Below are 26880 nucleotides of genomic sequence, written 5' to 3'. Positions count from 1 at the left end.
ACTACTCCACCAATGTGTATTATGTATATATTTTATTATTTTGAATTATAATATAAAGAACATATTTAATACTTCAAGTTTACCAATTTGAATTGTATAAAAAGAAAATGTTATAGTATGAGTACTGCTGATGGATGTAATATAGATTTCAACTGTTTAATTGCTCATACCTAGCTATATGTACTAGTTAATCGTAGATTATTTTGTAAAACTCTGTATGTATATAAATAATTTAGTAGATTTACTCGTTCATGCTAGGAGAGGTTATTAGTCGGAATTGTTTGTTTACCTATTGGGTAACTCTTATTACTGATCATTTTCTTTTCATTTTTTAGTTTCAGATCTTATATTTGACGAGACGGGTATAGAGCAAATTAGTGAGGATCATCTGGTGGGTCAGATAGACGACAAGAGTCCATTACCTAGTAAGCACTGGGACTATACCTACTAGCTGCGTCAATTTGTCCAAGTTGTATCATAGGTTTTAATTGAGTGTTAGGATTCAGTTAGGGAAAAGAGATTCTATAAAATTCTGTATATTAATAGTTCTGTCACGAGCCTCTAGTAGGTGGCCCCCACATTCTTCAATTCGAAGGGCATCACCTTATAGCAATAGAGCCCCTACTCTATAATGAATGTCGTTTTCTCTTGATCATCTGGGTTGAGCTGTATATGGTTATAGACAGAGTAACCATCCATAAAGGATAATCTCTAATGGCCAGAAGTTGCAACAACAAGCTGGTCTATCATCAACATCAGAAAGCTATCCTTAGGACAGGCTTTGTTCAAATTCATAAAGTCTATACAGACCCTGACTTTCCTATTCCTCTTAGGTACTGCCACAATGTTTGCTATCCACTCCAAGAACTGCACCTCCCTGATAAAGCCAACCCTAATCAACCTGTTCACCTCATCGTTCACCACCTCTCTGAATCGCCATGCTAGTCTCCTTGGTTTCTGCTTAACAGGTATGTAGTCAAGCTTGACGTTCAAATGGTGACAAACCACCTCGGGACTGATTTATGGCGTCTCTTCAATAAACCAAGTAAAGACGTCTCTGTTCTTTCTTAAGCACTCTACTATCTCCTTTAACTCTTTCGATTCCGGCTTAGCTCCTACTCCAATCTGCTTTCCCTCTCCTACGTCCACCATTTGTATACCTTCCAAGCATGGGGGTCCACCAAGCTTGGTCTCCCCCATTGTAATTGTTATTATTGAACTCTGTCATCAACTGATTCTTCCCTGCTCAACGCGCATACTTGTGCTGCTACTTGGTCACCTTTGACATCCCATATCCCTTGCGACATGGAGAACCTAAGTACTTGATAATAAGTGGACAGGACTGTCCTCATCTCATGTGTCCCCTACCTGCCCAGGATGTCGTTGTACGGAGAACTTATTTCAACGACCACGCACCTGGTCATCAAAGTCACAAGCCCTACTTTGACTGATAGCACTATTTCCCTACAGGGCTGACTACATTTGCCGTCAAAACCGACCAACGATGCTCTTGTTGGCTCAAAGTACGTTTATTTTGAGGCCCATTTTTAAAAAAGTCGATGCATACAAAATATTTATCGAGCTACCGCTATCTACTAACACCCTTTTAAGCATAAAGGTGCCTACCTGCAGAGTTATTACTAGTGCATCATAATGGGGTCTAACCACCCCCACTAAATCTCTCTCAGTGAACGCCACCGTCTACTTCCCAAAGGATTCCAGTTCGGTAGGTCCACTCCTTGTCGTAAAGATGTGTGCCAGGTGCTCAGCTCTTCTCCTTTGCACTCTCTCAATAATTCTAGTCTGCCCAGTCTTATTGTTCTGCTCCCTTAGGACAACGTGAATCACTGCTACCCTTCCATCTTGCCCTCCTACTAGCGGCTGCTCTACCTTGCGATCCTCATCTTGAAGCAAGCCTTCCCTCTGTTTTCTGGGCAAATATCTTAGCCTGCCCTACTATGCCAACTTTCGTAAGAATCTCCACAAGACCTGACATCTGTTGGTGGTATAAGCCCGCACCTTGTGGTACTCGCAATATCTTTCACTTTGATTAACCTAGTCTCGAGGAAGTGGAGCAAGCCACTTGAAAAATAGCTCATGAGCAATAAGGGGCAATATTTCACTTGGAGGCATAGCGAAATACGATCCAGACCTTCTCCTCTCCCCCTCTTGCTTTCGCTTCAGCTTCCTGTCCTATTGCTATGGCTGGGGTTGTTTGCTAGGCTTTTCCATAGTGTGAATGACTTTGCTCTTTCCTACTAAACTTTAGGGATCATCCTCCAATTGGATATACTTCTTTGCTCTCTCGAACAACTCGCTCAAGGTTTCTAGCCTCTTCTTCACGAGGGATCTATACAACCCCGAACTGGAGGGTAAGGCGTTTCTGAATGCTATTACTGTAGTTCGTTCGTCACAGCTTTCTAATGACATCGCCTCCTTTCTGAACTTCCTGGTGAATTCCCTGAGGCTCTTCCCTTCTCCTAGCCTCTCATGCTAAGCAACGCGTCAACATCCTCTCTACTCTTCCAGTTACCGATAGACCGTAAGACGAAGGCAGTACAAAGCTCCTCGAACAAGCTAATTGATCCACATGGCAGTTTGTGGAACCAAGTCAGAGCATTCCCCTGCAAACTTGAAGAGAACAGTCTATACATTAACTCTTCTTTCTCTTCCCACAATGCAAGTATCTGTTGGAAATAAAACAAATGCTCCACTAGGTCCTTTATCCCGGAATAAGGGGTAAATCTCGACGGCACGAACTTCTTAGGGATCTCTTCAACTAAAATCCCTACTGAAAAGGGAGTTCTTTATATTCCCCGTATGGCCTGCGCTGCTGCAGTGCCCACGTCGACACCCTTCATCATTTCCTTCTCCTTCCTAATTATTTTTCTAACCTCTTCTCGAGTCAACACTACCATCGATTCAGTCTGAGTGGCTACTGTAGCAACCTCCGTCTCGTTTTCTCTTACGGGGATCAATGACGACGTGCTTCCTTCTGTACTGGAGGTATGACCATTTCTGCTTGTCGCCTGAGGATCCTTCGGTATACTGTCTTGTTCCGCCTGTTGCCGGTCACCGAGACACTGACTCAAAATCTGATTTTGCTCCATTAAGCTGTCCATTCTCTTCTGCATCTCCTCTTGCTGCTTTCTGAAAGCGCCCTCGATCCGCGGGGTGCGCGGATCCGCTTTTGACCCTTGAGGTTTGAGAGTCGCCACCTAGTTATTGTGGTCTAGGAACCAAACTGACTCTAAAATGGATAAAAACTACTCTACTACAGAAAATCTGAATCCGGGGATCATGTTACGGGGTTGGAAGGTGTTAAGCACCAACCCCGCCCAGCCATTGCCGGTCTCTACTTATCCCAAATAAATCTACATCGCTAATGACAAACCTAGATTAAAAAATAATAAAAAAGCTTACCTTCAATCTGCAAAAGTGCTATTCCCTCAGATCTGGTGAAAACGGCTCCTTGTACCGTGTTCCTTACTTCGTTCTATCTCCGGATCTGATTTCTGATCTCCGAGGTAAAGTATCTCCTTTTTGATCTGGGTGCTTCGAATTTTTTGTGATTTTTGAGACGTTTTTGAGAGGTTTTTGGGTGTTTTTTAGGCTAAAATCGGAGTAAGGGTGTTAGGGAAGGAGTTGGGGTCCCAAAATTAGGGTTTTGGAGAGGTTGTGGAGGCTTCTTCACCTACTTTTTCTAGGGTTTTTTCTTTGATACGAAAATAAAGTGTGGAGGCTCCTATTTATAAAGTTTTTAGAAGCATTAGGGTTTGATTAGGGTTTCTTTTTAGGGTTTCAATTAGGGTTTAGACTTTGGTCTCATGAGATGGACTTAGTCTTTAGGGTTTTGACTTTAGTCTTAGGAGATTGACTTGATTAGTTTAGATTAGGTTTTGATTTAGGTTTTGACTTTAGTCTTATGAGATTGACTTGATTAGTTTAGATTAGGGTTTTGATTTAGGATTTTGACTTTAGTCTTATGAGATTGACTTTAATACTTGACTTTAGTCTTACTTAATTGACTTTAATTTTGACTTTAGTTTTATTTGATTGACTTAATATCTTGACTTTAGTCTTGCTTGATTGACTTTAAATTTTTGGAGAACCCCTCTCTATTATCTCTTTAATTCTTTGGACCTCCAAATGGAGGGGTCCTTAAAGAAATATCTTGCGAACCCTCAACAATTTTGCCTATTGATCGATTTTTTTGTTCACATTTTAAAATTAATTTTATTAATATTTCACTTTACATTATTTAATGATTTATTTATTAATTTCGAAATCTTTAATTTTTAAAATTGTAAAATTACCATTTTGCCCTCGGAGAGGATTTTTTTACGTTTTAAGTCGTTTTTCCATGTTCCAGGATGTTTTGGAATCAGTTTTTCGTAAGGAATTCAATGGGAATGTTGGTTTTTGTCATTTATGAAGTTTTTTTGTATGAAATGGTCGTGAACTTTATGAGGGGTATTTTCGTAATTTTGTCGAATTCTGTTAAAATTGGTGAAATGATTTATTTGGTTCCGATTTGTTGTTTTATGTGTTTGAATGAGTTTTCCTAAACGTAATGTAGGCTCTAGGGTTGTTTTGATGTTAGGGGTATTTTGGTAATTTGATCAATTTTTAGTGATTTTTATCGTGAAACTTCTTTTTGGTCTGCAAGATGATGGTTTCTATGTTTCTGGGGTCGTATTTTCATAATGTAGCGTGATTTCTAAGGTTTTGTCAATTCGAGATACCTCATCCTGATTTCTGAAACACATCTGGTAACAAAATAAAGCAATGGAATACACATCCATCATTGGGAATCATTGCGATCGGGTTGACGAGTTGATTAATCAGGCGAGTGCAAAAATGGGGTGTCTACACTTTCTCATGACCTCCAACATCGTCAGAAACTGTACATCTGCTGCCAAAACCACCGGCGAGGGCGCATTGGCTTCACTTATTCTTATGGATCTCACCATTGTTTCGATTGAATCAATTTGTTACTGGTGTTCCCAAGGACGGTGACAGTTGTGTGAGGTCGAAATCCGATGGACGGCTCTGATGGTCCCAACATGCATTAATCCGAAGCCGCTCCGAGCACTCCCCGTCCCCTGGCGGCTGCCTGATACCTATCACAGACACTCTGACGCTCACGTTAGATAGATAGAGGAACAATAATTGATACTGATTAGTCCTTGATCCTTTCAATCCCCCCTCCAATAGTGGTTACTATGCCATTTAACCCCCTTACCTCTTCCTAAGGTTTTCCCCTCTATAGGCTATAGTATATCCCTCTATAGGATAGTATAGGTTGTAATCATAGGATTTTTGTTGATTCTAAAGAGTTGTTTATCTAATCAGGATATCCTAGAATGATCAAAGTTTATCTGTTATGATTGCATCCGAAATTTTTGAAATTGACGTACACGCAACAGTATTATGATTTTCTCGAGGTCTACCCCTGCCTTACCTAGCTGGACTGACTTCGCTTAGTACTGTACTATCCTGCAAGTCAGGCTAGGGAGACCTCTGCTTTGACCTATCCTACTTGTTGGGCAACACTTCATCAGCTGATCTATGTCAAATACCCCTTGACCAACTTGGAAATATGTACGATCAAGATTAATACATAATTATTTTCCTTTACAATTCAAATACTCTAATTAAACTGCCAATTCTCAATACTTTATATCTTATAATTAAAAAATATATATTTTTATTATTTTAATAAATTCTTCGAATATAAGTTCTAAATGTAATTTTTGAAATATGGAAAGGTTTTAAAAAAAAAAAAAAAAAAAAACCTATTTCAAAGATGCACACAAAAAAAAAGAACTTCACTTTTAATAGTCTCCTAAATTTTTCTAAATTTCTGACGAATAATTGCCGGATCTGATTGTTACTATGTGGACGGGACCAAAACATCAAACTTTTGTATTAAATAAAACAGTAAACTAATGCTCCCGCTGAGCTAGATATTTTACAGAGCTGTTATTGCCATACTAACTTTTGCTAATGCCACACAATTCCTAGGTAGAACGAATTACACATGGTGGGTGGCTTTAGCAAAAATTGGTATGGCAATAGTAGCTCTCATATTTTGATATGGGAAACATGTTCCAACAAGACAAAAGCTGACTCATGGCTGTAGAACCAGTGGCTTTTCCAGGGAAAAAAAAAACAATACGCGTGAAAATAAATTCTTTTTGACTTGGGTCTTCAATAGTGGGCCACCTCCAATTATTAACCACTTCTAGAAGTTCTCAACATGTGCGACCCTAATTGGTGTACACAGTTTTCAAAACACATGGGCCCACTCCTTATCGGATAAGAATGGTCAATAGAATAACAATAATAAAAAAGATATCCATTGTTTTCAAACTAATGCCCCCTTGAACTTGGTCGTCTACTCTATACTAAAGGAAAATGATCTAAAATGCCCTTATATCTTCAACTCCAAGCCAAAAGCCTTTGATTTCCCTCTCATTTAGGTCAGGTTTTTAATAGACTTTCAACTTCAAACCTCTAATAATACGATAGGATGTTTGGCATATAAAAAAATAATGGATAAAACTTTGACTTTCAACCTCAAGAGCAAGAGCACGAGAAGATTCTCCGATTGAGAAAATCAAGGAGATTTTCTAAAAGAAGAGCCTTAAAGATGTCTACTTTTTGGGATAAGACTAACAAGGGGGTTTTTTTTTTTTTTTTTGGGATGAATGTTGAAGATGAGGACATTTAGCTAATTATGCAAAAATATTTCAGAGTAGACTGAGGTCAAGGGGGCCATGTTATCAGTATCCTTAATTTCAAGGGAACATGGAGGGCCATGTCTAAGAAAAAGTAGATAAGGTTGATCTCACCTATGATTAGGTGAATTTAATATCAAGAATCCTCTTTCGAGCATCTCAGCCGTTAACTCATTAATCATGGTGAACGATCCGGATCAATGTACACGCGTATCTGATGTGATGAAAATTGAATTAGGATCTCTCTTTATTATAGTTTACATTCTACAATAATTACAACGTTAGTAACTCTACAACAAAAATAAAAATAAAAAAGATAAACCCAAGAACATTTTCAAGCAACATCATGAAAGGCTCAAAGCTCTAAAACGAGGCCCTAATTCGATCCCTTCCTACGCAACGATTTACAACCGAGTCGCATTAACGAGGCTGCTGAATCGTTCTTGGATTCAGCTTCATATTGACAAACTTGGGAGCCTTCTCTGAGTACTTGGGTGTTTCTGCAAGATCTCGAGACCGACGCCACTTCAATGCTCCCAAAGAAATCAAATCCCGGTAGTAATCTCTCCCCTCATCATGCTCTGCAAACAAAACAAAAAAAAAAGTCCATAAAAAAAAACTCAGCTGACTCAGTGATTTAACTCAGTAGGTTAATTGTAGGTTTACTTACGTTCTTTGTAACCATCGAAGACGGCTTCGATGTCGGGGAGGACAGGTTCGTCATTTTGAAAAAAGTCGAGGTCATTTTGAGGGTCATGGAAGCACTCCTGAAGCCAGTAATCACGAAACCAAGGGGAAGTTTGTACAAGTTCCCACCACTGGTCTGAGAAATCCTCCACCATTTGGTAAGCCCATGGGACGAACAAGGGAGCGTTTGGATTCAAGGAAGACGATGTTCTCCGCGAAATTACGTCCATTGCCACTACAATAAAGCGAGAGAGATAGAGGGCAATCAAAGATAATGTATTTTGCAATACTGGTTTCGCGTCATTATATAGGGGAGTTGAAGTAAAAAGGGCTTGGACTTTTAGTAAATTACTAAAATGACATTATTCAGGTTGTAGTGGTACCTTCGAGATCTCCGTCAACCTTGTACGGATGATATAAAGAGGAAAATAAAATTCCTCTAGAGATCATCTTTACCCATCAAATTAGAAAATCCCAAAAATATCCCTTAATCTCATCCGTTTATTTGATACCAAGGGCTGTTAATGAATTGCATCAGATAAACAACAATTACATTAAAAACCTTCGCATATGATTTGAGAATTTATACTCCTAAAATTATGATAGAGTAATCCAATAAATAGTGCTGAAAAGACCTCAAGATTGCACCTCATATTGCATATCCTAACATAAAAATGTGTAGTAATCATAGTTATTTTCATCGAGATAAAAGTAAAAAATAATTTATAATTCTTACTCACTTTCACGTCAAGATGCGTGATATTAGATACAATCCTTAGATCACTCCATGACAACTTTAATCCAAATGATTAAGTTAAGATCATAGTCAATAAATAATTTCTATATAATTTCACATCAAGATGTGCAATATGAGGTACAATCTTGAGGTCACTCCAACATGAGTCTAATCCAATTGATCGGTTCTAGATCATAGTCACCAAATTCCTTGAATATTTTTAAATATTCTTGAACTTGTTTGATAAAGAACAATCAATTAAATGGGTGAATTAATGATTGGATTATAAATTATTCATCAAATATTAGTTTTTTTTTTTTTTTTTTCAGTTTCAAAATTTTATTTTCTTTAACATTCAAATCACAACAATAATAAATAAAAAAATAAAAAAATAAATAAATCAAATCTCATTAATAATATAGGTTTTTTAATGGGGTAGAAGATGATGGGAATTGGTAAGAAACACAAAAACTCCAGTTGTATGTTCCAAAACATTTTTGCCAAACTTATAATGAAAATTTTCTCAATGTATCAAATTATTTAATTTTGATATGATATAATATTAACATCTGACAAAAGTATCGGATCCGTAAGGTTTCTATTGTAAATTGCAAAAAGGCCAGGGCCATTTGTCAAATTCACTTTATTCTGTCGTCACTAAAACTCATGGATAAGATATGGATTGAAGCTGGCTGATTACATATTTGGTACATTGCATTTGAACCGAATCATTCCCCCGCTGATCTTGTCAGCTCGTGGGCTATCGAGCTCCAAGTGAGCCGCTGGCTTAGCCATATCACCACTGCTAGTGCTAACATACGCTCCTTTGTTATTTAAAATACAGTCGGACTACACGATTCAATGCCACAGGATTGTAGGGGACAATATTCCATAAACTTTTGGAAAAAAAGGAAATTCAGATAAATGTTATTTTTTTACCGTTGAATTTTAATTTTCGAGTTCTATCAAAATTTGTTAGTCGACAAATTTCAAAATCTTGAATGAAATTCAAAATAATAATTTATTTATCTATCTATAAATCTATCTGAGTTTTTCCATAAAATCGAAAGGGTGGCATTAGATCCATCTTAACAAAGATCCTTAGTAAGACTTTAAATTTTATTAAGTTAAACAAGAAAAGTATTGTTCTTTAAAATATAAGGTATTTTAGAAACGCCCCTTATTAAATTGACGATGTTATCTTTTATCCCGTCGCTTGCAAATGCAAGATTATGTTTGCCCTTAAATGTAAGCCAACGCTATCCTTTCTTTATTATTTAACATTGAAATTTTAATTTAATAATTTACATATTTGACAAATATTTTAAAAAAAATCAAATTTCACCATTAGATTATCACAAAAATGCAACTTTGACTTAAATGAGACTGTTTCTAAAATGTCCTAAAATATATTATAAAGATATTTACCCAACTGACCTAATTGTTGTATTTTTATTATAAAAAAACTCTTTTGTAGTTCTAACCCTTGTTAGCAATTTGGAATACGGTGAAAAATTGATCATGAAAATTTTGAGTTCTATTCGATTTTGGATTGCAAAAATTCAGTCAAAAATTCGGTCAAAATTTTGATAAATGGAAGATACATGGCATATGTTTTATATGTGTATTATCTGTTTCATTTCAAAACTTCTAAAATAAAAAAATCGATAATATGATAGTAATGGTGATGATGAAACTAGTGATGTTAATGGTGATGATATATTGATTTTGGAAATAATGATGGTGGTGATAATGAGGGCATTGAAGTTATTGTTCCATTAATTTATAAAAGAAGACAAAAGGCAAGAGATAGATCATCAAATTGGAAAATTAAAGTGTAATCTCAAATAAATATAGAGGGCTTGCTATAAGATTTTTTAAAGATAAAATAGACATTTGTATGTGAAAAAGGTGTTCCTTCAAAATTTTTAAACATGATTGTTTTTAAGTTGACTTATGTTACACGTCACAACTTACAAGTTTATAAAAATTCGTAAAAAAAAATGCAATAAGTTACAGTTGCATTTTTTTTTTCCACCGAATTTTATAAAAAGTCATAAAAAATGAGTTTTATTCTTTTTATTAAACTAAAAATGTGTGACTAATCTAGAATAATTCAATAATCCGGAGAATAATACTTTCATTAAAAAATAATTCAAAAATTAAACAAGAGATTGCTAACAGGGGTTCTGATAACTCCCTTGTTTTATGAAGTTTGTTACCCATCAAACCTCATTTTGTCAAGTTTGTTACCCTGCAAATCTTAGAGTGGGGACATACCTCATAAAAATTAAATTTTTGAGGTTAATTTGTTATTTAATATCTCTTAGAATTGATTCTAACCGCATTAATTTGTGGCATCCAAAAACATGATCTGATGACACACATGGTTATGAAGGATAAAATTTTAATAAGTTTGAAAAAAAATATTCACCGTTGAATTTTTTGTTTTAAATATAGGATTTTGAAAATCATTAATTTTTGATAGCTTTGATTAAGCTTAAAATGGAATTAGTTTGAAATCTTATTTAAATTAGTAATGCTAATTTGATTCGTAAAGTACAACAACAAACATGACAGAGTTAAAGAGTTTTTGTAATAAAATTGCAACATAGAGGTCTGCCCAGTAAATCACTTTATTATTAACCACAGCGTAGACGAGACATGGGATGTAAAGTAGGCGTGACGTTGCCTACCTATCGGACGCCGTGGTGTGCTAGATAATATCTTTCGATTTAATGTGAGAGTTGTGTAGCGCCGAGCCGATAAGGCAAGCTGAATAATAAAACAAGAAAATGTTGCTGACAGACCCCGCGTATAGTCTTCCTGATGTCTGAATAATTGGATGATCTACGTGATGTTGATGTGTGAAACTCGAGGATGATCTAACAGTCTCAACCATAGGGAGACAATCAGCCTGGGTTGAGCCCGATACAACACATTTAAAATTGTGAGAAAAGCTGTGAATGGCACGCGTAAACTGTCAAGTTTTGTCCTTATCTTCTTGGTAGAGACACGTCACCCATCTCATCAATAAGTGGCAAAGTGGACTTGGGCTTTTGTCCGGTCTTTAAGATACTTTACGAGGATTGTCAGTACGATGTGATGGGGCCTCGAACTCGATTCAATGGTTCTTTTTTCCTTTCAGACGGTGTGTCCAAAATTTCAATTATGAGTTTTCACCTTCTTTCGTATACAACTGTTGATGATTCTTAGGGATGTAAATAGGCCGCACGGATTGGGATGGGCTTGGGTTTTAATTGGGTCAGGCCTGTGGGACCTTCATTAGTAATCGGACTGGGCTTAGAAAGATTAGTACAAGGACTGACCCGAAGCCTAGCCTTAAGACCGAGATTCATTGGGCTCAGATTTTAATTAGACAGGGCCTATTGGACCTCAAAAGTAACCCGACCAGACAGTAGGATTGTAGTGTCTGAGACTGAGCCAAAGCCCACTTAAATTTGGGCTTTGGGTCAGACCAGTCAGACTAGACTTCAGTTTGGGTTAAGAGTATTTTTAACTTAAAAAAAAAAAAAAAATTAACGGTTTGTGGGGATTGAGTTTATAGAACGGGCTTTGGGTCAGGCTTCATGTGGATGGGCTTGGGCTTTGAATCCTAGTCCCATACTTGATCCGTCCATTTTCGGATTTGTGCCTGATTTTCGGACTTGGATTAATTGTCATACGATGGCACAACCAAAATAAATGTAATAAATGCTTGTATAAATGTCATTAAAGTATTTGGGTGATTTAGACATTCCTCTCCATGTTTATTTGAGATATCCTTGCATTTGAAGTGTTTTAAGTGATGGTACCTTGGACTCCATACAATGACCTAAATGCCCTCATCTTCAACCTCTAACTGAAAAACCCTTGATGTTACTTTTCCAAGAATAAGTAATCTTCGAGCTTTTCAATTTCCAAGGTAAATTATTTAAACCTATTCAACTTTGTTTTTCAATCCATTACATTTAACTTGGTTTTAGACTTTGGTTTTCTATCCTTCTCAAAAAAATCCTTATGTTTCTATCTAAATACGCATCAATTCTTCATTCAAAAATTATTATCGTGCTTTAAAGGTTTGAAGGAGATAGAATTTCAAACTAGAATTTGGGTTAAAAACTACATTCCAGATGAAAAGATTAGGGTGGGATGGGTTGGCTTGGGGGTGAATAAAAATCTATTGTTATTTTACTTCCCAAAAATCTTATCTTGCTCTTGATGCATGTGTTAAAATCAAATTCATGTGGCCCATTGACCTCACGATTTTAGTAATTTTACTTGCACAAGGATTATATATATTAAAGATATTAATATTAAGGTTGATTCCCAATATCGTTATAATTAGAAATACACCCTTTAAGTTTTATTAGGAAACCTCGATGGATAGGAATTTTACTAAGAGAGGGTCTCTAGGCCCTTTATCTCCATCTATATAAGTGGATTGGCATCCCATAATAGCAATAATAGTGAGAGACACACAAACATACTCATAGAGTTCTGAACGTAGTAATCTCCATCAATCACAAGAACTCTAACCAATCCAAATAGAGAAGAGAGAGAAGGTGAGTCTGGAAATTGAATAACTCGGAATTGGGGATTTACGCACTTAAATTTGTTGGCACATAGATTGCAAAAGATACACTTCCAACACAAATCTTGGATCAATGTTTCGACTTATGGTACAAGATAAGTACTATGAATTTTGATTCTTACCAACATGAATAGGTTCTTGAGATCTATGCATGATTCTTGATTCATTGAAAATTATAGAATAATAGTTATGTTGAGAGATTTTGTATGTTTAAAAATTTAATATGTGGTATCAGAGTCATTGACAATTTATTGAATCTTTATATCTTGGATTAAAGACTATTCATGTATGATTGTTGCCATACTTGTTTGGACTCCTTTTAAAAATTGGTAGAATCTTTAAACTTGAGTTCATCACTATTGAATTCTAGATTTTCAATTTTGATTGATTCTTATTGAATGTAGATTTTCATTTTGATTGATCACTATTGAATTCTAGATTTTCGATTTTGATTGATTCCTATATGAGTTTAGATTTTTTGATTTTGAGTTCATCACTATGAATTCAAATTTGTCAATTTTGGTTCATCACTATAATTTAGATTTTAGATTTTCTATTGATTCAGATTTTTCGATTTTTGAGTTCATCACTATGAATTCAGATTTTTTGGTTTTGAGTTCATCATTGGTTTCACATTTATGATTTTGAGGTTATCATTATTGATTTAAGATTTTTATTTGAGTTCATATTGAATTTAGATTTTCAATTTTGAAGTTCATTACTGTAGATTTCAGATTTCAGCTTTGAGATTATTACTATAGATTTCGATTTTGAGTTAATTGCCATAGATTTTAGATTTTGTTACGAAATCATGCCTAATAGATAACATATATCTTATGTTTGGGATTATCAATAACTTTGTTTTGAATAAGTTAGTTGCAAGAATGTCAATTATTGTTAATTCTCTATTGCCATTGATGGAATGTTTCTTGCTCAATAAGTTTTCCATAATATAAACTTTGTGCAATGTTATTGTTGTTGGAACCTTTTGAGTATAACCTAAAGATTTAGTAAATATTATTGGACAATTTAGATGTACATAAATTCTATTAATTTTGTAGCCGTCAAAGTAGTTTAAATTAGTAACATTTATGGAATATCAAATTTCATTAAATTTTGATTATCAAGGTGATATTAAAGAATAATAATATTTACGATTGTAGACTCAATTAGGTAAATGAGATTATTCCAAAGGAAAATTTCATTTAACTAATTGAAATTTGGGTAAGATAATATAATTTGCATGAATTAAAAAAAATTAGTCTTGGATACCCAAAGGTAACAAAACTGATTGAATAAATTATGTTAATCTTATATGATAACCTAATTAGTTTATTATCTTAAAAATGAGTGAACAATAAATATATCTAATTTAATCCAAATGATAAATTTTTGTGATATTAATGAGTTCATCATTATAGAATAAAATTCAAGGTACTTATTAGAGCATTGTCCTTATTTAATTTAAGTTTCTGATTCATTGCACTCTATTGCATCTTTCATCCTAATTCTTATCAGATCAAAATTTTCAGAATGGTATGAGTACATCCAATTTACTCTAGGTATTTAAGATCTTAACCTAGCATTTATTTTTGTGAAACCTGTTGACCTCATTGAGAATAGTACGATGCAGTAATAAAATTTACTTCTCGCTTGGAAAAGATTGAATAAGCTTAATTTGATGTTCATGAGGATGACGATCACTAACAACATCAAAACATCCTTACCTGCGACTGACAATACACATGAGTATCTGAAAAATGTGGAAGAAAGTTTAAGTCTGCTAATAAATCACATGCGGGCATTGTGATGGCTGAATTGACGATTATAAAGTACGATGGGACGTGAGAAATTCAAGATTATATCCTTAATATGACTGACAAGATTGCGAAACTTAGAATATTATGAATGAACATGGATGATTCCTTCATAGTATAGTTTATTCTAAACTCTCTCCCAACTTAGTTCGGTTATTTCACGATTCACAACAATACTAATAAGGCTAAGTGGAGTATAAACAAGCTGACTAATATGAGTATTCAGGAGGAGACAATAAGGAAACACAGTCTGCTTTTGTGATAACTCAAGAAGCAAGAAAGAAAGAAGAAAAGTCACATAAATAGAAGAATAACTCATCAAGAAAGGGTAAAGGGCCTAAGAATACGAATCAGGCTGAAGGGAAAAACAACAATAGTATCAATTGCTACTTTTGTAGTAAAGTTGGATACATAAATAAGAATTGTGCAAAACGTAAAAATTGATTAAAAAAGAAAGGTATGTTTTTTTTTTATATGTTATGAATTAAACTTAGTTGAACTTCAAATACCTAGTGGATTAATTTAGGAACTACAACTCATATTACAAATTTGATGCAAAGATTCCTTTCAAGTAAGAAGTCAATGCAAAATGAAAGGTCCATCTTCATGGGAAATTACCTTAGAATGCAAGTGCTAGTTGTAAGAACCTATCGCTTAGTATTGAAGACTAGTCATTAGATGGATCTGGAGAGCACTTTTTATGTTCTTATTATATCTAAAAATTTAATTTTTTTTATCTAGATTAGATAGTTTTAGTTATTCGACTTCTTTTGAATATGGACAATTAAAATTATTTTTACATTTAGTTTTGATTGGATTTGGGATATTATTTGATAGTTCATATAAAATTAATTTGAATTATGATTATGTCTAGTCTTTAGTTTCTTTACATTCGAATGATTGGATTTGGGATATTATTTGATGAGTCCCGTTCAGCAACAAACATATTGGCAAAACATTTTTCAAAACATGGGTTAGAGGTTTTGGAATGGGCTGATTTTTGGTGAGGATGATCTCTACGGTGAGGAGATCATCCTCACCAAAAATCAGCCCATTCCAAAACTTCCAGCCCCAGTTTACAAGTAGAAAAATCGTGGATCGTCCATTTTTTTGTAAATCATTTTTGACGAGGTTAGAAGTTTTGGAATGGGCTGATTTTTGGTGAGATGATCTCCTCATCATAGAGATCATCCTCACAAAAAATCAGCCCATTCCAAAATCTCTAACCCATGTTTTGACAAATATTTTGCCAAAATGTTTGTTGTTGAACATTTCCCTTATTTGATAGTTCATAAAAAATTAATTTGAATTATGATTATGTCTAGCCTTTAGTTTCTTTGCATTCGAATAATGGTTTGAAACGTTGCTTGATGAATAAAAATTCATTTATCTATGGCATAAACATCTGGGACACATTTTAAAATTAGGATTGAGAGATTAGTGAAGGACAAAACTATTGATATTTTAGACTTCACGGATTTCTTAGTACGTATGGATTGCATTAAAGAAAAATAACTAAACATACCAAGAAATGAGCCACAAGAAGTAAATAACTTCTTGAGATCATATACATTAACATTTGTGGACCATTTTCCATTACATTCTAAGTGGATAAAGATACTTCATCACCTTTATTGATTACCTATTTAGATTTGATTATGTTTATATGATATATAAAAAAATTCAGTATGTAGATATCCTTTAAATATTTATAATTGAGGTAAAAAGGTAGTTAGATAGGAATGTTAAAATAATTAAGTTAGATAGAGGAGGTGAAAATTATGGTAGATTTAATAAATCAGGTCAAAATCTTGACCCTTTTGTCAAACTCTTAGAAAAGTTAGGTATTTGTACACAATACACAATGCCAAACACATCTAAGCATAAGAGTATAGTTGAAACGCGTAATCATACATTTATGGATATAGTTAGAAGTATGTTGAGTCATTTAACAGTTCTAGAATTCTTGTGGGAAGAAGCATTAAAGACTACAATGTATATCTTAAATACGTTTCTTAGTAAGGTCGTTCCCAAAACTTTTTTCAAGTTATGGATTTGTAGCAAACCTAATTTAAGGCATTTACATGTTTGGGGTTGTCAAACGAAAACAAAGATTTACAATCCACAAGAAAGGTAATTGAATATTAAGACCATTTCTGGATATTTTATTAGTTATATATAAAATTCTAAATGATACAAATTTTATTACCCTAACTACAATACGTAAATAGTTGAAATTGAAAATGCTAGATTCCTAGAAAATGATAAGATTAATGGGAGTGTAGAACCACGAAAAATAACTCTTGGGAAAGTAATAATGGATATCTTATCACCTCTTAATCTTCAAGAAACTGTTGATTCTCAGGATGTTCAACAACCTGATAAGAATGAACAATAGTTAAAATAAGTTGGTTCACCACTCCATCAGGACTCAACCATTGTCATTGAAGGTTTATCATCGATAGTTTTAAGATTTCTTAGAGAAAGGAGACCTGCCATTTTAGATGATTACGTGGTGTATCTACAAGAATCTGATTATGATATTGGGATAAACAAATCTTCAATTATATTTTCACAAGTAATGAAAAGTAATGATATTTCTAAGTGGATGGAAGCCATGAAAAAAGAGTTAAAATCCATAAATTAGAATCATGTTTGGGATCTTGTTGAATTACCTTCTAAAAGTAAGAAAGTCAACTGTAAATGGATTTTTAAGACCAAACACGATGCAAAAGGTAATGTCGAATGATTAAAGCCAAACTTATGGTTGAAGGTTTTACTTAAAAGGAATGTATCGATTACATTGATATTTTTTATCCAGTTTAAAAAAAAAAAAAACTCACTGAAAATCATTAAGGCATTGGTGGCTCATTATGATTTGGAATTACACTAAATAAATATGAAAATGATTTTCTTACATGAGAGTTTGAATGAATAAATTTACATGGAATAACCTTAAGAGTTCATAGAAAATGAAAAAGAAAAAATAGCTTACAAATCTATGTATAAGGTTATTTGGTTCAGCCCTTGGCAAACATTAAAAGTTGAACAAGTCCTTGTTATTTTGATATTTCATTTCTAAATCTATGTATGATATTATATGGTTTCGTCATTAAAAATCAAGCACTTGTTAAAGTCTAGGATTCTTGAAAAGAGAAAATGTTTGTGAATTTTCAATAAACAAAAGTCACAATTTTGATATGATGTTTTTTTTCTCAATCTTAAGGTTTTAGAGTTTAGCCTATATATAAAAATTATATGTAAAATGTTTAAGGTGAATCATAAACCTCTTTGATAGTGAACACCAAGTTTTTAGATAGGAACCTTTGAAGTGGATATAAACACATTGTTGAACCACTATAAAATGCTTGTCTCGTATTTGTAGAAATATGTCTATTAATTTACACTTACATGAATACATGCTATGAATCAATATTATACTATGTATGACATGCCATAAATGTTTAGATTTTAAGTGAACAACTATTGCATTGCAAACTAGAGACTTCCTGTGAGAATGGATGTAGGCATATTGTCAAACCATTATAAGTCTTATGTCTTGTGCATGTTTTATAATTCCATAACTTACACTTGAATGCTTTGAATGTCATAAGATGCTATGAATGTTGAATAGTAAATCTTATATGAATGGACTATTGAATGATATGACGAAATGAATGTTTAAATTCAAGTGTATTTTCATTAAATGCAGTTGAGATACATAAGTACAAAATCGAGGATAGGTGAATGACTTAGAATAAATAGTCACATTATCAATCTAAATTAAAATTGGATAAATCGAAATAAATTTTAATTATCCTATTCACCCCCTCGAGGACTAGACATGATACGAAGCTTGGTATTTTTAATTGGTATCAGAACGGATTACTCTTGATAGGCTTAATATACTATAGTTGATCCCAAGACTTTGAACCATGTGTAAGTTCGACAATGGTCATTCTCTAGACCTCAATTTATTCATTAATTCAAATATGCTTATTAGTAACTTGGGATGATGATTTACATCAATTCCTTTGAACTATGGTGTATGAAACTTAATAGAAGGAGGATATGAGCCATCCAAATAATTGTAGACTAAAAGTTTCAATAACTTGAAAACTTTAAATACAAGTTACACGGTTATATCACACAATGAATTTATATAAATATGCTCGTGATGGTCTTCTTAAAAGGTTCGCTTTTAATGCGACCTCGATTGTAGTTTTGAGATGTGAAAATAATGAGTGTTGAAGAACTCATTGGATTGCTTACCATGATTTTGCTCCATCTCGAAGGTTCTCCCTAAAAGGGATAGATGGTAGTCATGCTTCTCTTCTTCAAAGTCAACCTCTAAATAGTTAAATCACATGCCATCTCATTCCCCATCTCAAATTAATAGTAAACTATCTTGAGGAAAAATAATGAGAGTAACCTAGATGTTGAGAACATGACTTTGATGGGGACAAATTTTAAGATAGTCTATAAGAAGACAGGATCACATAACTTCAGTAAAATGAGTAATCTTGATGACAAAAGATGACCTATTTGTAAATCTCCTTATATATATCAAAGGATAATACTAAAAGCTATAACTATGAAGGCATTGGTCATTTTTTTGCAACTTGTCCATCAAAACTTAGAACAATTGATTTTTAAAAATTTAGATACAAGGGAAAAATAGGTTGCAAAAGCCACATAAGATGATTCAAATAAATTAGAAGGTGAAAAACAAGTTTTTTCAAAATTTGAAGAATGCAACACTTTCAGGATTCATATGACATCCACCACGATCTCCATCCCTTTTGTGTATAAAGTTGAGGATGAAAAGATATTGGTAAATCCATCTTTTCCTCAAGTAGCCTCCTCTTCTGATGATAAGAATGAGGAAGAAATTCAAAATGTCTTGGAATTTCAATCTATCTTCGATCAATTGTTTGTGAATCATGTCGTACTCATTAAGATGAATGGTCAAGAAAATGTAGAAAGTGAGAGATTAATAGATCTCCTAGAACAAGCTGTTGTAGAAAAACACTCCTTAAAGAATTGAGTTATAAAATTTGAAACAACTCTTCAAAGAGATGTTAGCGCATAAGAGTTGTTAGAATGAAGAGAAGTGACTTGATCACTAAATCTCAACATTTGCGAACTCAATTCAATATGGCAAGCTCAGCTATATCTAATCAAAATAGCGAATTGGTAAGATGAGAATAGAATCTTATAATTTATTATCTTTGAGTTAGAATCATACTATGCTAGACTTGAACCTAACTATACCCAGGGTAATAAGGAACATTAAAATATCTTGGGTATAGGAAAACCATTTGAGTATAGGGGAAGTCTAGGTTATGATAGTTATAATACTATATCGCCTCCTATTCCTACAGTGTTTGTTTTCTTTCATACTCCAAGAAAACAATCACTTTTGAAAACACTTCAGATCCTAAGAAGGGTTCCAAGAAGGTCACAATTTCTAGAAATTTTTCTTATTAAAAAAACACTCTACGAAAGTGATCATTTGCAATTTCTATGGAGAAATTGGTCATATTAAATTTGAACACAAGACTATTTACTCCAGAACCACTGTAATCTCTATTGGTAAATCTTCAATGGTAGATAAAAAGTTGCATGGGATAGGATAAGCTCTTTTACAAAAAAAAATTGAACCTTTTGTAAATTAAAAAAAAAACCTTCCAAGTCCAAGGAAGTGAGGAATTATTCATCTCTTATAGTGGACTGTATTGTGAGGGACTTATTTAATCAGGTTGATTTCTTAAATCTAAAATCCCGAGAATCTTTCAAATTATGTGGAAGTAATCAAGGTGTAGGAATGAATTCGAAGATGATATCACTTTCAAGATCACCTAAGAACTGTAGGCCCCCTACTTAAAAACTCACCAAGGAAGGAGAAATATGAGCTTAATAGGAAAATCCCTTCTCTTCCTAATCAAGACAGACACAATCGAAATAGAGTAGAGGGTGCTTGTAGAAATCGCGAAAGAAAGGCAAAAAGAAAATATAAAGGCAGTATTGGATAAAGGGAAATGTAAAGTGGTTATCGTGAAAAAAGTAGGTAAATAGGAAGAAAAGGAACAAGGCAAAAAGAAAGTGACAAACAAAGAAATGAAAAATTTTCTCAAACTAATCAAGAAAAATAAATACAGCATAATTGAAAACGCCCTCGATCCACGGGGTATGCAGATCCGCTTTTGATTTTTGAGGTTTGGGAGTCGTCACCTAATTATTACAATCTAGGAATCAAACATTGACTCTAAATATATGAAAGCAACGAATTTACGTCGGTCTCTACTATTTTCCAAAAAATGATTACATTGCTAAAAGACTTAAAACAAAAAATAAAACAAATAAAAAAGTAAGAAAATATACCTAGATGATCGGAATGATTTGTTTCCTCAGTACTAGTGAGGAACATCCTTGTACGAGTTTCCTTGTTTTTCCTCTGTCACTAGATCTGCTTCAGATCTCCAAGCGTACAGGTATTTTTTTTATTTTTTAATTTTTTTTGGTGATTTTTTTTTAAATCCTTTCTTCTTCTTATGCACTAACAACACCTAAAAATATCTTTTTTTTTCTCTTTTTCTTTAATACCATTCATCATACCGAGATTGAGAAGGGGAAAAAAAAATAACTAACCATGGACTATGCGTAACAACACCAAAAAAATTATTATTATATAAAAAAAAACATTCATGGCTCCTCATCCCAACCACTATCATTCCATCCTTATGTCATTGATCTTTGAAATCTTGAATTATTTAAGGTCATCAAAAGTGATCATTGATTGGATCATAGAATAAGAAAATCAAATAAATAATCCACAATCAAGTCAAAACAAATAAATAAAAAAAAAACTAGGTCAATTAGGCAATACACCAAAATTTGAGATTTTTTTTCAAGTCTGATATTCAAAATATCCTTAGCGGAGTCGTTACTGAAAGCGTCCTCGATCCGCGGGTTGTGGATATGCTTTTTTGGGTTTTGAGAGTCGCCACCTAGTTTTTAGGTCTAGAAATCTAATCATGACTTAAAACAGATGAGTAACACTAATTTACGAAAAAGAAACTACGAATCCGGGGATTATGTTACGGGATTGGAAGGTGTTAGGCACTAATCTCACCCGACAAATGCCGGTCTCTACTTTTCCAAAAATATTACATTGTTAAATAGACCTAAAAATAAATTAATAAATTAATAAATTCATAAATTAATAAAATTACCTAGATGATTGCGACAATTGGTTCCCTCAGAACTAGCGGAGAGCATCCTCGTGTGAATTTTCCTATTTTTTCTCCGTCATTGGATTCGCTTTTGATATCCAAGATGAGGTATCCTCTTTCTAGATCTAAGTTTTTTTTTTTTTTTATGTTTTTTAAAGGGTTTCTAGGTGTTTTTTGAAAAAAAATTGAAGTTTGGATGTTAAATAGGGACTTGAGATTTCATATTTAGGATTTTGGGAAGACTAGGGAGAGTTTTTGACCTCTCTTTCCTAGGATTTTTCTTGACTTGCGAGATTAGGTTGTAGATACTCTTATTTATAGAGTTTTTTTTTGAAGTTTTTCAGTTTGACTACGTCTCTTTAAGATAAGGTTAATTAGGGTTTAATTAAGATTTTGAATTAAGGTTTCCATTCTTACGTACAATGAATGAATATTTTTTTTAGTTTTTTGAAGAACCCCTCTGATTATATTTTTAATTATTTAGGGCCCAGATGGAGAGGCCTTCTAATAAATATCAAGTGGGCCCTACTTGAATAAGTGAGCCACCACTTAAAATTTGGCCTGTGGACTTAATTAATTGATTTTATTTGTTTAAAATTTTAAATTTAATTTATTAAGGTTTCACTTTACATTCATTAATATTTTAATTATTAATTTCAAAAATTTGAATTTTTAGGATTGAAAAATTATCGTTTTGCCCTCAAAGAGGACTTTTGGGTTGATAAGTCATTTTTTGATGTTTTGAAATCAGTTTTTCAAAAAAATTTAATGAGAGTATCGATTTGTGTCATTTATGGGTTTTTAATGTGAAATGATCGTGGACCATATGAGGAGTATTTTCGTAATTTTATCGAATTGGTGAAAATTGACGAAATAGTTTATTAGATTTTAATTTGATGTTTTATATGTTCGTAAGGATTTTCCTAAACATAACGTAGGCTCTAGAGATGTTTTGATATTAGGAGTATTTTGATAATTTGATCATTTTTAGTGATTTTTCACGTAAAGTTTCTTTTTGTCTCAAAGTGATGATTTCTATGTTTTTTGGATTATATTTTCCTAGCATAGCGTGGTTTCTAAAGTTTTGTTTGCTTGAGATACCTCATCTGAATTTCTGAAATATATCTAGTAACAAAATAAAACATTGGAATATTCATCTATCATTGGGAACCATCACAATCAAGTTGACGAGTTGATCAATTAAGCAAGTGCGAAAATGGGGTGTCTACACACAATGAGGCCTTTTCCTTTTTGTTTTTCTTCTTCAACCGTCTGAACCATTAAAGCCTTGAAGAGAAGACTTGATGATCAAGATTATCATCAAAATCATCTTCATTAAGGTATCAATCTAATCTCCATGAGTGGAAGTCTTAAAAAAACCTCCACTGAAAGCATTTACTTGTCGCGCATATGGCAACAGTCATATATCTCCACTCGGCTATCAATTTATTTTTCTATCTAAAATTATCTCAAACCACTTAATATGTATCGGCCAAATTTAGTTGGTCAAGGTGCATATATTTCTTTGGCCACTCTGCCACGGCCAAGTTTAAGAACGGAGATTTGTTGTTTTGAATTTTATGTGCGATGATGAACCAAATGTTCTACCACGTGTATTGAAAAAACATCCAAGCACTTAAACTGCTCAGAGATTTTCTTCCGCAATTTTCTCTCCACCTAATCCATCACTCTAGTTTTTTTAATACACATGGCGGCATGCCATTGGTTCATCAGCTTAGTACATACAATTCAAAGCAAAATTCTATGTTCCAAATTTAATTAGTTGATGAGATCCATCGATACTATATATTGGCCGTGAATCTATATGATTTAACCATGTTCAAATTATTTCCCATGGGATTACAGTTTGCCATGTATATTAAAAAAAAATAGCTTGGAAGTAGTTGCATCTTCTCACCTTGACCAAAATCCAAGGTTGAGGTCACTTGCAAAACGAACACTATACCACACCAGTGTAATGACAACGAGGTTGATAGGAGAGGACAAAACTGTATCGAAGAAAATCCAATCATTCCAGCTGTATAAATGATCTTGAGGGGGGAAGTTAAGGTCTACTTGATTGTTGGATAAATCAGGAGATCGAAAAGTCCTGTTTATCCATGTTTGTTTCATCTTTTTTGCAGAAATTTATTTTTAAAAAATCGTGAATATTACCAACTACCATCTGAAAATTATATTTTTACACCCTTGATTGAGGCCAACTTTTTCACATTGACCAATACCATTTTTGAGCAAAATTTTCATCCAAATCGGTTTATTTGGTATACAATCTAACATTGAAAAATGATTCTTATTAATTTAGTGTACTAATCATCACATGATCATCAAAGTTAGTGTCTATTAAGTTTATTTGGATCTCTAAGTTTTTCCTATTTCTTTAATCCTCCCTTTCTATCAATAGTTTTCACAAAATAAATCTTATGATTTTGGTGTTTTGATTAAGTTCCTATAAATTATAGCAGGAAATCTTTGTGGTATTGTCCCACAAAAATTCCTTATCATCACCTTCCAATTGTATTCTATACTTCCATCCATAATGTAAGTTAAACAAACAAATGAAATAACGTATACATCAACATTATAACACATGTAATCAAGATTACAAATTAAAAACAAATGCAAAGTTTTGTTTATCTAAAGGAAGAAGAAGGCGATCTTCTCCTTTGTTTCATCACTCTTATGAAATGATAAGCTAATGGACACCGAAGATTAATCCTTAAATGTAAGTTTGGTTTGAGAGCTTAAACCCAGATATCATGGCAGACAAAGCCAGGGTCATGAATGCAAGGAAGGCCATGCTAATGGACGCCCCGGATGAGTCTGTAAAAATGTTGTCTGACCCCTCTCGCATCCGATTTGTCAATGGAACTGCTGCCGACGCAGAAGAAATCAACAGGTATGCTGTGAGCTGTGAAATTACATAATATAATGTAAATTTTCCATAAAATATAAAAATTAAAAAAAGATGAGGTTTGCCACACTACACTTTTTTTTTTTTTTTTCACGTAGGTTTTAATCCCAGGTCAATGGTTTTGCCTCAGGCAGGCTTAACCACCTCATCTAGTGCAATCTTTAGTACATTTTGACAATTGTTTCTAAGTGGCTTCGTAATGGGGATGTTTTGTAAGTCTGAAATTGTAAGATTCCGATTCGAAATTCTAATTTTAGACTGTCAAAATCCAGTTTTTGAATTTAGAATTCTATATTGAAAACTGATTTTGGAATCTAGAATCATAGTCTTCTTTAACTGATCCCGTTTCTACAGTTCAATTATGCCAAAAAGAATGCAAGAAATAGATTCTAGATACACAAGAAAGTGGTTCTGCATTGTGTCTCATTTTAGCCAAAATCTGATTACGACCAAAGGAGAATAATCTCTTTTACAATCTCAATGGCCTTTGTTTTTTTCTTTGTATCCTTTCTTCTCTCAATAAAATTATACTTATCAAAAAATAAATGACCCAAAACATTTTATCCAAAACTATATTCTTGCGAACTTGATTTTCAGAAGAAGCCATTTTTTTTAAACATTAATTAGCCTACATGATCACTTCCAGATCTAATGAAAATTAAACAAATTATTGTACAATAATCCAAAAAATACCAACCTGATCCCCAAGAAAGTCCACCAAACCCGATGTTCTCTGAGATAACAATGGTTTTCCTGTCTTGAACTGGTGAAATTGGTATACGACTTGGCCTGCTGTGTAAAGAGTCGAAAGGATGGCTATGGCCAAGCAATACCTGATAAGAAATAACTAATGATTTAAAAACAAAATCAAAATTAAAGACATTCATTTGATTAAAAACCAATTGTGACCACAATTCAATCATTTTTTGTTCGATAAGAATTCAAATATCGAATTACCCAATCTCCTATTTCCATTATTTTAAGTAAATTCGAATAATTTGTCAAAATACTTACCTATATTCTTCATATTTGTCAAAATTCTCCCAATTTCCATGCTTGTTGCTAGCCATAATTATGAAAGAAAGCAAGGAGAAGAGAAAAGCTAAGGCCCTGAGAACCCAAGATCCCTTTTTCAATAAATCCTCTCTTCTCCATCGTTTGACGATTGGTGAGACCCCTAATGTGGGTGGCTGGCTCTCGACATTGGCCGGGGGAGCCTTGGTTGGAGATTCAATAGGTTTTTTCGCTGTGGGATCTTCCAAATCTGCCATTTTTTCTTTCAATCAAGGCGTGAAGTTTTACAAGGAAGAAGACAATGTGGGAGAATTGTATGGGGAAAGACAGGAGAAGATGCAGCAGAAGTAGGTTGGGAGAAATTTTCCAAGGCACGAATTTGGATTGTTTCATGACAACTAAGCAATATTTTAATATAGGAAATATAAGGGATGTTAGTTGTTAGTTGTTACATAGTTATATTGTCCATACTCCATGTAAGCTGTACATATACGTCCAACCAGAAGCTTTCCAATAGCTATGGACGGTTAAAGATCCAAGACTGGGAATCTTGGGCTTTTGGGATCCACGAATGTGATGGTCTTTTCTATGTTTCACATATTGGAGTCCATTGTGTTTGTAAGGTTAGATTGATGGGATGATTCTGACCTTATGACATCTAAAAGATTGTGATTGGGGAAACTGCTATGATCATGCCTCTATGTGGAACATATTTTTTTTATGAATCGTGATAATCTGACTACCCCATGTGGCAAACTCAATCGACTAACCTGACGTGAGAAATTAGGAAACCGTAGATCTGTGCTTCTCGGGTTACATGGCTGCACTTCCCCATTTTAAAAAAAAGTGTATCTCGAGAGAACTGTATATCCCGAGGAGTACAGATCTACAATTTTCCAACCTGTCACGTCAAGTAGTTAATTGTATTTACCACGTGGGGTAGTCAGATTATCACGATTTTTATTCATTTATTTATTTGATAGATAAGAAGGTGAAGGTATGGTTTTGATCAACATCATTGGAATCACCCTCACATATTTTACCACTCAAGGAGGTGGACACAACGTGAAAAAAGCCTATTTTGACAGCCCAAGATCATTGAATTTTATTAAATTCAACAGA

At 33.7% G+C, this 26880-nt stretch overlaps 2 protein-coding genes across 2 annotated transcripts; both read right to left on the bottom strand.

Annotated features, from left to right (window-relative positions):
* Nucleotides 1–6963: 6963 nt before the first annotated feature.
* Nucleotides 6964–7721, bottom strand: LOC147386452 (protein EARLY RESPONSIVE TO DEHYDRATION 15-like). Its single transcript, XM_086424237.1, has 2 exons — nt 7414–7721; nt 6964–7324 (listed from the first exon to the last, which is right to left on the bottom strand). Exons 1-2 carry the CDS (start codon nt 7658–7660, stop codon nt 7164–7166), a joined length of 408 nt encoding a protein of 135 aa, XP_086280363.1. The 5' UTR covers nt 7661–7721; the 3' UTR covers nt 6964–7163.
* A 16668-nt stretch (nt 7722–24389) lies between these two features.
* LOC147386451 (CASP-like protein 4B1) lies at nt 24390–26199 on the bottom strand. The gene is made up of 3 exons (XM_086423742.1): nt 25759–26199; nt 25442–25577; nt 24390–24741 (listed from the first exon to the last, which is right to left on the bottom strand). Exons 1-3 carry the CDS (start codon nt 26013–26015, stop codon nt 24550–24552), a joined length of 585 nt encoding a protein of 194 aa, XP_086279868.1. The 5' UTR covers nt 26016–26199; the 3' UTR covers nt 24390–24549.
* Between the last annotated feature and the right edge of the window lie 681 nt (nt 26200–26880).

This window comes from Akebia trifoliata, chromosome 14, assembly GCF_017979445.1.
Source record: "Akebia trifoliata isolate Shusen 1 chromosome 14, ASM1797944v1, whole genome shotgun sequence".
In the NCBI taxonomy this organism is placed as follows: domain Eukaryota; kingdom Viridiplantae; phylum Streptophyta; class Magnoliopsida; order Ranunculales; family Lardizabalaceae; genus Akebia; species Akebia trifoliata.
This window is presented reverse-complemented; position numbering and strand designations above follow the sequence as displayed.

Bases quoted from the DNA above. Each gene is read 5' to 3' on its own strand.
- LOC147386452 (XM_086424237.1), bottom strand. From the start codon at position 7,660: ATGGACGTAATTTCGCGGAGAACATCGTCTTCCTTGAATCCAAACGCT. The intron at 7,325-7,413 runs GTAAGTAAACCT...TTTTGTTTGCAG, and splicing joins CTTCGATGGTTACAAAGAAC to AGCATGATGAGGGGAGAGAT.
- LOC147386451 (XM_086423742.1), bottom strand. From the start codon at position 26,015: ATGGCAGATTTGGAAGATCCCACAGCGAAAAAACCTATTGAATCTCCA. The intron at 25,578-25,758 runs GTAAGTATTTTG...ATTTCTTATCAG, and splicing joins GACAAATATGAAGAATATAG to GTATTGCTTGGCCATAGCCA. The intron at 24,742-25,441 runs GTTGGTATTTTT...GTAATTTCACAG, and splicing joins TGGACTTTCTTGGGGATCAG to CTCACAGCATACCTGTTGAT.